At 41.1% G+C, this 15,110-nt stretch overlaps 1 protein-coding gene across 1 annotated transcript in view; it reads left to right on the plus strand.

Annotated features, from left to right (window-relative positions):
• Positions 1 to 1,650: 1,650 nt before the first annotated feature.
• Positions 1,651 to 15,110, plus strand: part of LOC126191209 (uncharacterized) — a 60,206-nt gene continuing 46,746 nt past the window's right edge. Inside the window, exons 1-2 of the mRNA XM_049932010.1 lie at positions 1,651 to 1,774; positions 2,935 to 3,035. Of these exons, the coding sequence (XP_049787967.1) occupies positions 2,939 to 3,035 (97 nt within the window). The 5' untranslated portion in view covers positions 1,651 to 1,774; positions 2,935 to 2,938. The remainder of the gene's footprint in view (positions 1,775 to 2,934; positions 3,036 to 15,110) is intronic.

Raw genomic sequence — 15,110 nt, forward strand, 5'->3', positions numbered from 1 at the left:
TCATTGCACAAAAACATACTGCAACAATAACATGTGGTGCTCACACACAATCACTTTGTAGACATTTGTTTAAGAAATTCGGCGTTCTGATTAAATCTTCACAGTATATTTATTCTCTCATGAAGTTAGTTGTAAATAAGGATCAATGATATACATAACTGCAATACCAGAAGGAAAAATGATGTTCATTACTCCAAATTAAGGCTTTCTTTAGCACAAAAATAGATGCATCATGCTGCGACAAAACATTTTTATCACTTACTCATCGGTATAGAATGTCAGACAGACAGCAAAGTAAAATTTGAAAACCAACTGACAAAGTTTTTCCTTGAAAACTGCTTCTATTCTGTACAATTTCTGTTACTGTAATGTATAAGAGGTGGTGGGTAAGACTTACTATCTCACAACATCTGTATATCTATTTTCATTTTGGAAATTTTTCTTTGGAAAAAAAGAAAAAACTTTGAAATATTTAGAATGTAACTATATGTACAAATTAATTTGCGATGTGAAAGCAAAAAGACTCGTTCCACATTATTACGATCTGTCGTGCACAATGGTTCGTGGAACATGGAACTAACCAACTAACTTGTTTCACTTTTTAACGAATCCATAACAGTTTCGAGCGGCACACTTGTACCATTTCTCTTTTTTAATGAACCAATAATGGTTTCGTGTGTCACATAGAGAGTATAAAAGTCCGTCGACCTTCTGAATTTCTGTTTTTAAGTTTTATTCCCGATACTTAATCTGAAATAAAATCGTAAATGAAAACACTGGTGTTCATAAAATATACCTCCTTCATAACTGTCAAGGAAAAGTCCAATTTACATCAAAGCCCTCTGCTATTAGTTTTTTTATGGTTATAAAAATTGCTTAATGCTTCATTTCTTACGTGTATGTTGTTATATTTATTAGATGAGATGCACCACCACCATGTGTAGTCTTTGTTCTTCGAATCTGAATTGAATTTCTTAAGCTTACAAGTCACCTTCTATGCTACATACCTAAATAAATTAATAACGTTTTCATAAACGTCTTGTGTTTTACATATTTTGCTTGCCCATGTTGGATGTACTTCCGCAGTCAACTTTCAAATCACATTGCAGATTTCAGAAGTCATTTTGGTTAATAACTGCGCGGAGACAACACCACTTAATGTAAGAGCCTCTTAACTTTTGCCACTGCCTAGAAATCGTAATGTATCTAACAGCCTCTCCGCTCCTCTCTCATGACTACTCTTTTTCGTTAATAATGGTTTGAGGTTGTTCAGCAGCACCGAAATGCGCAGTTCACGCATTCTCATGTAATTACGAAATTTGTCGGCTGCCAGCTGCTTAAGTAAACAGAACATGGCTGAATTTCTGTCCTTGCATTGGTCACTTGTTTGCCCACAGCTTGCTTTCCGCTTCTTCTTGTCCCTTGTTACCTTTACAAGAACTGAGGCAAACCTCGTTTTTGTTTCTGTGTAAAACCAAGTGGGATATCTTAGAACATAAACACAATGAATTGAAGATAAACAAATCACAACTACAGGCGGCGCTGCAATCGCTGGGTGCAATCGATAGTCACGTGTGTAGACGGTCACGAAATCGGTCGGTCGGTCGGGCGGTGGCCCGATAAATTGGTGTGCCCGATCCGCTAGCTGTGCTACAGGTTAGCGTCCCCGGCCCTCAGAGGGCGTGGCTGATACTGGGTTATATTATAGTGGGCCGTGGCAGAAAGTCACTTCTGCTCCGAAGTTTGTCAACGATAACCGGATTATCCTTAACAGGTAAACAGTTTGTGTCTTTGTTTTCAGCTGCATATTGTAATAGAACTTATCGAAAAAGAATTTCGTATGGTCAGCTTTGGACAAAATCACTAAATTCATAGTTATTAGTATGTCGTACTTCGTTCGTTATTTCGCTGCTTTGCGTTATGTGGTTTCATACATACGACACAGAATGTCCTCACTCGTGCGTGAAATCCAGTGTTGCTTCAAATTTTATGTACTGCCCTTTTAACTTCACTTCTGGTGTTGAATGTCCTGCGGCAAGTCAGTTAACTTTTAGCTCACGATAAGTTTCCAGAATCTGATTTACGTGTTTTATTTTATTAATAAAGTTTATTCGCGCCAACTTTGGTATTTTTGTTGAAATAGTCATTAGAAAACTTACCTGAATACGTGGGTGTAATTTAACCTTGCTGTTCGAACAGTAGATTGTACGTAGCTACGGCACTACCGTTAATCTAGATTCCAGGTTTGCGATGCGTCTGAAAATGGCTTCAGTTTTTGAACTGATGACAAAACTGTGCTTTAGCACTTCATATGTTGTTCCTTCAGATAATCTGAACTATGTAATCCGAATCTTTGTTTAGCAATATCGTTCGCTTTATATGTTTGACTTCTCAAGTTCTGTCCATTTGAATATGAAGTTCTGAAAGAGAGAATGCAAACGTAAATGTCTTCTGCGTAGTGTAAAATTAAAGTATGGTAACATAATGAAAACGAGAATAAACTTAGTCCGTAACATATGAGAGGCTTTTACATAAGATGGAATCGTAATCGCCTTATTTAGTATTGGTATTGGTATTAATGATAAGAACATTGAAAACTCACGATAACGGAATGGAAAGCAGTATCCGTTAAACGAAAGCGATAGATCAGTGAAAAATATAAATTTAGGCATCGCTTGCAACTCAGTTTTCTTTCGCGTTAAGTTCCTAATCTAACCTTGAACTGAACTATTAAATTAACGGGTTTTTGCTTACTGATCGGAACTGCCGAGACTAAAATTGTTTGGTAGTAACTGAAATAACTATGCGTTACAAATAAAATGGAAGAAATCTGCTTCCTATAGTTTGTTTTCGTTGTTCATCCAACGCCAACCGGTGTGGAATATTTCTTTTATCGCAAGTATACGGAAATAAAGTAGTTCTATATCTGTGCAGGTCCATGGCGGCTTCATCGGGCGACCGAAATCAACCAGAACAGGGCGATGTCAACAGTGATGACGAGTTTCCTGAACAGCAATTCCCGCCGTGCGCTAGAGGTACGTATCAGGCGATCAGTAGTCGACATCTGGACGGTGCCAGCCATAACTGTGTTCCCTTGCACTAATTCCTTACGTAATATGTAAAGTCTATTAACAATGAAAGCAGGGAATTAAGTATTTGATTGAGGAAAGAGAGGAACCATGAAGTCAGGACATCCAAAAGTTCGAACTTAATATAAGCCGCGACAAATATGGTCAGACACTCTGTGCATTTCTAGTGATAGAAAACTTACTGTAACGATAAGTACCTAACGTGTCACACTTCGCTTGCTGTACAATGACGACTAAGTGCAATTTTGTTTCGACTGGGTACAGATATTACAGTGCTAAATGAGAGGGCTAGTCTAATAATTCTGAACTGATGTTGGCAATTTGATGGCGTTGGTTGCAGCCAATAAGAATATTTCAAAATTTTATTTTTGTGGGGAGTGCAGCCACAACGTGTTCCGAGAATCTGTGGTCCAATTAGACTGTATTCTTCCTTGCCTACGGTATGTGCCTGAAATTATCCACGGCTTAAACTAGGCCATTGAAGGGATAACAGAAAGAATACAGCCTACGTTGACCATTTTTTCGTTCTAAATGAGATCAATCTGATTTCTTCTGGTAGGGGTTACGAACTAATTAAATTTTTGTATATGGGGAGCGACAGAATAACTATTAACCTGGCATTTTAATTCATTCCCACAATTATTTAATGGATGTTGCGACTGATTTGTAGTTAAGTCCGTCTGTTAGTTAGCAACGCGCAAGTTTGGTTGAGTTGTCGATACCAAAGAATCTGAACAGAAGAGCCGTAATAGACTGATGCCTAGTGTAGCCCGATTATGTATATTCGTCATTGCAATAACATACTTTTGTATGTCTTCCCCATTTTGCCAAAAATCGCGCAAACTCTTAAAGAAAAAATACTAGCAATTTTCATTTAGTAAGTACAGAAAATAGAACGAGCCGTGTTCATTGGCTCACAATACTTCAGACTAGTGGTGTGCATTTCGTCACGCGAATACTAATATCGGCGCGCAATGTAACATCCGGTGACACTAAAATGCACATGGACTGAATTTTATGAAAGGTTGTAACCTCATCTGAACTGCCAAGGGAATTCCTGTCGCAGACATCAATTAACGTTTTCTTGTAAGAACAATGCTATTCAGAGGTTTTCTGTGCCGTATGTGCAAAGGTTGTGTTAATACCACTAGCGATGCCAAAGTTTTTCCCTTCCTTCGTTGAGAAACCACATTCAAATAAATTACTTGTCTGGGTAGGATATGGAAGCCATTGGAATAGTGTAAGAAAAACCTTTACGAGGACAGCGACGGCTAAAAACAAGATTATCGCATCTCCAGATAACCAGCCGGAATTGAAATTTTATTAAATTTCATTCGATGTATCAAATGTGAGGTCGTGTAGGAACTGCCTGCTGAACGGTGAACTTGAAACGAATTTGTGGCCCAGAAACAAAAGCTGCTCTAATGCGTGTTTATACACCAATGCAGCGTCTGTCAAGTGGCGATGTTAGTCACAGATACCGTAGCACCATGCTGAAAGTATGTTCCTCGGAGTCGGGAACATAATTTAGCATCTCACATCTACGCAACCATTATCTTATGATTAACAGAAAAATGTAAAAGATAATAGTTCACGTATTATGGTCAATTACGTACTTAAAGCTACAGAACCATACTTTAATCTGATGTGATGATATCGGTGAATTAATCGGCTGACCGGAACAGGACGCAAGTCAATAAGCACAGCAGGTTTCGTTGGTTCTGTGGTGCCGTTCTTAAAATTCTGATCCTAGGTAGGATAACACAACGCATGCCAAAAATTTTTGCAAAAAATTTCGTAGTACTAAGATGCCTCGAAGTCACCTATTGTACGTGCTGGTAATATTTGATTTTAAATACTTGATTTCATCAGAATTCTTAACCTGGGTGTAACCCAGTAGCGACCTTACTCCAATAATACCCTTAAACGTTACATCTAACTTGACATGGTCAACAACAATAGCAGAGCTGGTAGTTCATCCGTAGAAATCTTGCAAGGATACTAGACATGTATTCGCATTAAACTCTGACCAAGAAAGAAAGAAAGAAATAAATTTACGTTCTTCCCGGTCTAGCATAACGACAGGACGCATAGTCGGCCGTGGCCTTGTGGTTGCAACCATCCCTATCTTAATCACCACAGCTGTACATTAAAGCCTCCATCCTCCATTCCTTTCAAAACGTACTACCTCCTTCGCTTTTCACCTAGTGTACAACACTTTAACGAGTAAATCAAATAATGATAGGTCAATAATAAATTTCTCACTGGACACACAATTAGCACTCCAGTGGTCGCGTGTGATATCCAATACAAAGCTACGTACTATCGTACTAGGCGGCCCGCGCGTGTGCGGAACAAGCGCGCGCGCCCCCCCCCCCCCCCCCCCCCCCCCAATTTCCTCTAGCCAGTTGCGGAAAAGTGACAGTGACCTTGTCCGCTTCAGTTTGATGGGTGTGAGGCCTTTTTGTATTGCACAGATACCACGCAACGTAGGTCCTATATCTCGCAGATACAACACGACCTCCAGTGTTTCTCCTAGTGACGCGACCAGTGAAATATTAATATGTGGATCGTAAAAGTGTAGACCAAGCAGCTCTTAAATTTGTCATTGCTTATTCGGTGTACAGGTTGAACAGTAGGAACAGCCTTCTTCAGTTCGAGCGCCTCTCGTGTCATTTCTATTTCGTTCTTGGGTGTCGCATAGTGTACTTTACCCATCTTTCATTAAGCCAATTTCTGAGATCTTCGACAAACGTGCATCATTCTACCTTGTCGTACGCTTCTTAAGTTCATAAATAGGATGAAATTGCCCTGATCCTTCTACTTGCGTCAGATGTCACGAGTAACGTCACAAATTACTCGTGCCTTTACATTTCCTACGCTGAACTACTAGTCTAAAAGAGCATCAATTTTTTCTTCCCCGTTCTTCTACGTATTATCAATCTAAAATGCATGAACTATTGTGATAAGCCTGTTCAATATTGGTACCCGGATCAGCTCAGTGAAACGTGGCTGCTTCCTTTGCAGTCGTTCGAATTAGCGGACTAAGTAATTTTCGTAACTGTCATGCCTCATGCGTGTGGTGAAAGGTAGATGGATCGCAACTAAATTACAAGAAACTATTACGAATATTTCAGAGGAAACGCTACGTACGATTTGGTCGGACTACCAGTGTACATAACGTATGTTCCACGAATACAAGGTAGTTTCTTGAATGTTGTTCCTAATAGACTTTTGGGTTTAGCTTTTGGTGGGAACGACACCAAGTGTAAATACCACAGTCAATTCCCGTGGTATTGAACGTTTACTGCGGAAACTTCACCCATACTAAGTATAGAAAATGATTTCGAATACTAACAGTAGTTTTGTACTTCCAATGGCTGTAATGGCAGAATCAAGTTACAAGGAATAGCACATCTTCGTAGGAGGACAATTGAAAGTTTCATAAAAGGGAAAATAATCCCGCATTAAATCACTTAAACCCAAGCGCAACTAAACATGGGCACAAAAATACCGTTTACCTCCAACGAAGTTACTTGCTAGATGGGAGAAATCGTAACGTAAGAAAGCTTTCCCACAAAATTAAATTCAAAATATTTTAAACCACCTCGAAATGGTGCTCGTTTTGCATTATAACTGATTTGCAGAGTGGAAATGTTCTCAGTCAGAATCTAAAGACTTCATCCATACGTCGGAGAAGCTCCATAAAACTTCATACCCCAAAGCACGAAATCACTTCCAAAGTGGGCGAGCCGATTTGTGTGATTATTAAGTGATGGCTGAAAAGTGAATTCATAAAGAGCTGCAGACTAGTTTCACACTTGGTTTCTGACAAGATTAAACTTGCTGTTAATAAAACACGAGAACTTATTCAGATCGAAGTGTTAATTTAGTAAATGTGGTGTCACCGCCAGACACCACACTTGCTAGGTGGTATTTAAATCGGCCGCGGTCCGCTAGTATACGACGGACCCGCGTGTAGCCACTGTCAGTGATTGCAAACAGAGCGCCGCCACACGGCAGGCCTAGAGACACTTCCTAGCACTCGCCCCAGTTGTACAGCTGACTTGCTAGAGATGGTTCACTGACAAATTACGCTCTCATTTGCCGAGACGATAGTTAGCATAGCCTTCAGCTACGTCATTTGCTACGACCTAGCAAGGCGCCGTTATCATTGGCTATTTATCTTGTGATGCATGTACCGTCAGACCGATGTTCATCAATTATGAATCAAAGTATTCCAGCAGCCACGTACCTTATTGGCTATATTACATTGTCCTGTTCCAGACCTCACGCCAGCCTGCGTGAGCTTAAACGCGTGCTTTTCGGCTACCAATCATAGTGGCTTGGCTGTCTTGCCAAGTCAAAACAGTAAATTTAATGGGCATCTAATCAAACAACTTTGAACGAAGTTAACGAAAACAGCGACCATTACCGAGAGCAGTAACTTCTGGCATGAACAAAATCGAAATGCCTGTCCACACATTTCTTAAGTTTAACAACTCCAGAGATTCAGTAAAACTAAATACTTCCGAATGAATGATTTCAAACACCTAAACGCACTATCCGAAATAAAACCAGCTTATGTTACAAAGGAACGTCTCGTTTCTCCCAGTAGAATCTCGAACCAGAAAGAGGTTTCAAATTGGCGAGCAGAGGTGAAAGGGTCCGGAAAACCTTTTTAAGGGGATTGAGTGGCTGGTCACTGTGAAACGCCCGTTGCTAAAAACCAAGAACGGCTCGGATGCTTGGAAGCAGGGAAGGCATCTACTCCGAAGAAAAATGCAGAACAGAGTAAATGAAGTTATAACCGAATAGTCATAGCTCAGTATTTCGGCAATGACGATTAGAAATAGGTAGGTTAACTTCATATATTTTCATTACGTAAACTAATTTAACAGTGGTAAATGGAAAATTTGGGAAAAGGTTTTCAAAGTATGTCATTAACGAAACTAGCCAATGGTCGTCAGTTCCTCACCGGAACAAGAATAATTACGTTGAAACTGAACTTCATACTCCTAAGCAGTCTTATGTAAGAATAGTTATTGGCGTCAGGACGTAGGAATAGTACCTAATGCACACGTTGAAGTACTTCACAGTACGTCACACTAACCAAATAATAATCAAATAGCCAACACATACAACCTACTATATTTTCAAAAGATCAGTTAAAGTAAGATCGTTTACTGGTTGTGGACAGTAACATTTTGTTAAGTTACGGTAATACTGACTGTCGAAATTGTGACATACAGATATAGTTTGAATTTAGTCATTGGTCAGGACTGTCATTTACCTAGCAGTTATTCTGATATTTCTTCGTAATTTCCTACTAAGAATGGAAAACAAAGCTATAAATTTTGCCACAAGCTATAAATTAGAAACTGTGCTTTGACAGTGAAATTCGGTGTCAGTTATGTAGTCTTACTACCAATTTTTTATTATAAAAGTTACTGTATTTTTAGTAAATGCAATTATTTGTCGTCATTCTATTTCTGACATTCATACTACAAAGATTTTGTTATTAGGTAATTGTCCAAAAGTTGGAATATTATATTGATAAATTGTTAACTTCATTTTCGGTTCGTTTTCTGATTATCTCGGTTCGTACAAAGGGATTGGGTGCATACTACTTGGATAACGACTTAGGAAAATTATTTACGTGACAATATAAACGAAAACGATGTTATTTAAGCAATAAAATTCCATTACGGTGGTCAGCCTATTACACTTCTAGTTATAAAAAGTCTAGATCTTACTTCACTTTGATGCTGTTTGGTCGTCGAGAGGCTTCATTCAGCTGTAAATTAGAGCACAGGTTAATGTTCTTGCCATATCATATAGCCAATAACAAGGGCTCACAGTACTATCGATGTGAATTGCTCTTCCTGCATTTGTACTATGCCCAATACATGCCATACACATAGCTTGCCGATATTAAATATCCGCCAAAACGGTTTGTTTTCACTGCTCCACACTTCCGAAACACTTTATTTCCACGTTTTATTGCCACACCGGCGAATACAAACAAGTCTCCTCGCGACTCCGAACTGCTACTTTTCCTTTGGCGCTCTCGCACGCCCAGCGATAATGCATTTACAATTTATTATACTTTTTGACAATAGCTTTTCCCTTACTAGGGCACCGTGTCTTACAAAATATTAACATTCCATGCGTATTCTTTCTCAAATAGCATTTGTAACTTGACAACATATTTCCAGGAATAATAAAACTAACTTCGTAAAACACGTAAAATGTATGATTATCAAGAGTTGTGGTGTTGCAGCATCTGGTATCTCAACGATACGGTGCTTCTTTCGCCACATGATACAAAACCTACGTGGGGGGCTAGCCTATCACATAATTTATTCAGTAAATTAAAACTTACCCCAAAAACGAGAAAGTGTTCCAGTGAGTGTTACTGTTAAACAGGTAAATGCCGTCCTAAGAATTTACAATTTTCTTTAAATGAAACAAAATATTGATCACGAATTCGCAAAAGGAAAATACGGTACATAAAATGAACGAAATATGTAAAGTTATCACTGCATGGAATCGAGTGTGCTTCCTGCTAAGATGGCTCAAATGGCTCTGAGCACTATGGGACTTAACTTCTAAGGTCATCAGTCCCCTAGAACTTAGAACTACTTAAGCCTAACTAACCTAAGGACATCACACACATCCATGCCAGAGGCAGGATTCGAACCTGCGACCGTAGCGGTCGCGCGGTTCGACTGTAGAGCCTGGAACAGCTCGGCCACCCAGGCCGGTTCCTATTCAGAATGGAGAACAAAGAGAAAAAGTGAAATGCAGGTCGGTTATACCGATTAAGTAGTAGGTGATCAAATACAGTACCACATCAACTAGAGGCAAAGTGGTTCTATGGATGCCACGGTTGAGAAACATAAATTCGAAGTTTGGGCGGCTGAAAAGCAATTAAACCCTAAAGGCCGGAGCTGCGACAGTACGGTGCAAGGCTGCTTGGTGACTACGGCTGCTACTTGGGGTAGGCTCTGCTGCATGGATATGGGCTCCACCTTGGAGACCGATCGAAGCGCAAGCGGAAAAAACTGTTCATTCTAGTAGTCGGAGAAGACAATGTGAATGAAATAACTGGAGCAAGGGCGGCAAATTATGCGACACTTCTGCGGCGACCAAGAACCAACTAGCTCAAATTCTCTCTTCCACCCCGGCCCCATAGAGCGACCGCTCGGCTGTGCCAGAACTCGGTCAGTCGTTGTCGCTAAAGAAAGCTTCCACCAATTATGACCTTCGCCATTGCCATTCCATCCTGCCAGTTCCCGCCGTGGACTGCAAACGTGTGACATCTAATAGTGTACCACAGCCTCCGCCAGGACTTAGTGTGGGAACCTTTCTGGCGATAAGCGCCAGCGGAATGTGATGATTGGGATAGTGTGTGTGTGGCGCCTATCTGTCGGCTAACCCGTGGATCTCGGCGACCATTTTTCCGAAGTGTCCCAAAAATAATGCAGCCGTGCCGCCGAGCTCGTGCGTTCTTGCCCAAATATTAGGCTTCAGCGAGGAAACTGCCCGCCCCCCCCCCACCCCCCCACCGCAAATTGTGGAACTAGCGAGCGTCCGTCGTTCTGTCTCCTGACACCCGGCACAGAGCGGCGAGCCACGGGCGGGTCGGGTCTCCTTCCGCAAATTCCCAGTGGCCGTACATCACCGCACTCTCTGACGATTTGCTGCCATTGAGTGGTTGGCCTCCTCACAGCCGAAAGTTCCCACTCGTATCTAACGTGAAATGCACAATTTATAACGTGCATGCAGCCTACTTTCGATCATGTACATACATGTAAATAGCATGATTACCTACTTTGCATGACAGTTTAATGTGGTAGGAAAGAATTTGCAAGAACGCAAATTCCTATTTTAGAAATGCAAGAGAAGGTGGTTTGATGGCCCTTTATAACTGTATGAAGAGGCCAGAGAGCCTGCTGTCTTAAATAGATATATTCCAGTTTTTCCCTGAGCATTCCTATTTCCTTAGTCGACAAGTTGTAGTTACCCACAGTCTCTTAGTAACATTCCTTGCACCTACATTTCTGTCAAACTACTGTGACAAGCATGTTCAGAAAAGTCAATTACTCTTAAACTGCACTGTGTACTGCAGTTCACCACGGCAGTATTCAGCCTTATGCAGTACTCCAGTAGTCCATTAACCACTTCCATTCTTCTGGGCGTTTCAACTTAGTTTTCATTGTTGCTCGATTATGGTAAAAGTATATACAGAACGATGTCGTGATACTACAAACTTCCAGTGGTGATAAAGGAAAAATGTATAAATTTCGCGTAAGGGGCACTGGTCCAGAAATCAGTAAAGTGAAAGTCGTTGTGATTCCTGACAATGGAATACAGGTACTGGTATTGGTAACATCGTATCCACGTTTCTTGAACATCTCATTTTCCAACAGATGTGGTTCAAATGCGATGGGTCCCTATCTTACATTGGTATGAGCGTTCGTAGACACCTGGCTCTGACCTTACCAGAAAAGAAGTGCTCTTTCAAGACGTGATGTCACCCCATTGGATTTCTTAAATGTCTTAAATGATTGCAATAATAAAACCAAAGTATTTCAATGCTGCTACTTTGCCTTAATCGTATTAGTATGACGTGAGGCTTGTTTTAATATAAAGTTTCGTTATAGGCCGAAATAGTATCACAAAGATTGTCGCTGTTAAACTGCCTTCCTATTTGACGCGCAATTTGCATTCCTTTACGGGGAGGGGAAGCCAACGTTATGAAGATAACAAAAAGCCTTAGCTTATTTAAAACACGACATTTGTGGTCACGTTGCACGGTAGCTTGTACCAGAGCAGGATGGCAGCAATAACAGTTCAGACCACGCACATTCCTTAGATTGGCGCTGCTCGCGTACTTCATGAGCCTTCGTTTCGAGTGAGAAGACAGGGTCGTGACAGTAGCTAAGAGGTGCTAAGGTGCTTACGCACTGGCGAGCCGACAAAACATTGCGTGCGATAGTCACTTTAATGGGCTTAGGATGCCCAGACAGGATAAGACGAAGGTGCAACGCTTCTATTTCTCCCCAATTCTATTCAATACCTCATTAGTTATGTGATCTACCCATCTAATCTTCAGCATTCTTCTGTAGCACCACATTTTGAGAGCTTCTATTCTCTTCTTGTCTAAACTATTTATCGTCCATGTTTCACTTCCATACATGGCTACACTCCATACAAATACTTTCAGAAACGACTACCTGACACTTAAATCAATACTCGATGTTAACAAATTTCTCTTCTTCAGAAACGCTTTCCTTGCCATTGCCAGTCTACATTTTATATCGTCTCTGCTTCAACCATCAGTCATTTTTTCTCCCCAACTAGAAAAACTCGCTTACTACTTAGTGTCTCATTTCCTAATCTAATTCCCTCAGCATCACCCGACTTAATTCGACTACATCCAATTATCCTCGTCTTGCTTTTGTTGATGTTCATCTTATATCCTCCCTTCAAGACACCATCCATTCCGTTCAACTGCTCTTCCAAATCCTTTGCTGTTTCTAACAGAATTAAAATGTCATCGGCGAACCTCAGTTTATTTCTCCATGGATTTTAATACCTACTCCAAATTTTCCTTCTGTTTCCTTTACTGCTTGCTCATTATACGGATTCAATAACAATGTGAGAGACTACACCCCTCTATCTCCCAACAGCAGCTTCTTTCATGCATCTCGACTCGTATAACTGCCATCTGGTTTCTGTACAAATTATAAATAGCCTTTCGCTCCCTGTATTTTACCACTGCCACCTTCAGAATTTGAAAGAGTATTCCAGTCAACATTGCCAAAAGCTTCTCCAAGTCTACGAATGGTAGAAACGTGGGTTTGCCTTTCCTTAATCTTTCTTCTAAGATAAGTCGTAAGGTCAGTATTGCCTCACGTGTTCCAGTGTTTCTACGGAATCCAAACTGATCTTCACCGAGGTCAGCTTCTACTATTTTTCCATTCGTCTGTAAAGAATTAGTGTTAGTATTTTGCAGCTGTGGCTTATTAAACTGATTATTCGGTAATTTTCACATCTGTCAACACCTGCTTTCTTTGGGATTGGAATTATTATATTCTTCTTGAAGTCTGAGGGTATTTCGCCTGTTTCATACATCTTGCTCACCAGGTGGTAGTTTTGTCAAGACAGCCTCTCCCAAGGCTGTCAGTGCTAATAGAATGTTGTCTACTCCTGGGGCCTTGTTTCGACTCGGGTCTTTCGGTGCTCTGCCAAACTCTTCACGCAGTTTCGTATCTCCCATTTCATCTTCCTCTTCCATTTCCATAATACTGTCCTTGTATAGACCCTCTATATACTCCTTTCACCTTTCTGCTTTCCCTTCTTTGCTTAGAACTGTTTCCATCTGAGCTCTTAATATTCATATAAGTGGTTCTCTTTTTTCTCCAAAGGTCTCTTTAATTTTCCTGTAGCGTATGGGTCGAAAAAGTTTCAGGACAATAAGGCCTGAAATGACTGCCCTACACAGAGCTTCGCCAGAGCCCAACGACACCTCTGAAATGAGTTAGGACAACTTCATGCCAGACTCGATCGTCCAACATCACGACTTTCTCATTTCGGCTCTTGAGAAAGAACGGATTGCCACTCATGCAGACATACCAACACCTCACTGAGCCTTCCCAGCAGTCCAAGCGGTCAGAATGGCGAAATCGTGGACGCACACCCCTGTTATTCCATTAACATGTTTCAGGCCTCAGCAGACTTGGTTAATTTTATCACTCGTTGAGCAATAAAATTAAGGCTTTTGACTGGTGTGATCTTCGACTCAGTACGGCAAGGAAAACACTTGGTGGGTATTGTCTTAGCTTTAAACACGCTGTAGGTGGAAACTGCAAATGGTAGCTTCGATTCCACTTTCAAATAAACTGAGCAGAATTTTGACTATTGCTATTAAGTGTCCTTGCAGATCTACGTAATTACCAGATCACAAGCAATCCTTTTTTCACACAAGGGACTACTCTTCGAAAAATGAGCTCTTCTATTTTTCAGGTATTTGTTTCCTACATGTAGACATTTTGAGCTCATTGACTAACATTTACTTACCGTAATATAAAAGTTCCCCCTTTCTAGATACTGTTAGGCAACATAGGCGGCATATACACTACTGGCCTTAAAAATTGCTACACTAAGAAATGCAGATGATAAATGGGTATTCATTGGACAAATATATTATACTGTAACTGACATGTGATTACATTTTCACGCAATTTGGGTGTATACATCATGAGAAATCAGTACCGCTGGCCGTAATAACGGCCTTGATACGCCTGGGCATTGAGTCAAACAGAGCTTGGATGGCGTGTGCAGGTACAGCTGCCCATGCAGCTTCAACACGATACCACGGTTCATCACGAGTAGTGACTGGCGTATTGTGACGAGCCAGTTGCTCGGCCACCATTGACCAGACGTTTTCAGTTGGTGAGAGATCTGGAGAAAGTGCTGGCCAGGTCAGCAGTCGAACATTTTCTGTAGCCAGAGGCCCGTACAGGACCTGCAACATGCGGTCGTGCATTATCCTGCTGAAATGTAGGGTTTGGCAGGGATCGAATGAAGGGTAGAGCCACGGGTCGTAACACATCTGAAATGTAACGTCCACTGTTCAAAGTGCCGTCAATGCGAACAAGAGGTGACAGACGTGTAACCAATGGCACCCCATACCATCACGACGGGTGATACGCCAGTATGGCGATGACGAGTACAAGCTTCCAATGTGCGTTCACCGCGATGCCGCCAAACACGGATGAGACCTTTTTTTGGTCATCAGTCTACTGACTGGTTTGATGCGGCCCGCCACGAATTCCTTTCCTGTGCTAACCTCTTCATCTCAGAGTAGCACTTGCAACCTACGTCCTTAATTATTTGCTTGACGTATTCCAATCTCTGTCTTTCTCTACAGTTTTTGCCCTCTACAGCTCCCTCTAGTAACATGGAAGTCATTCCCTCATGTCTTAGCAGATGTCCTATCATCCTGTCCCT

This window comes from Schistocerca cancellata, chromosome 6 (genome assembly GCF_023864275.1).
Source record: "Schistocerca cancellata isolate TAMUIC-IGC-003103 chromosome 6, iqSchCanc2.1, whole genome shotgun sequence".
Taxonomy (NCBI): domain Eukaryota; kingdom Metazoa; phylum Arthropoda; class Insecta; order Orthoptera; family Acrididae; genus Schistocerca; species Schistocerca cancellata.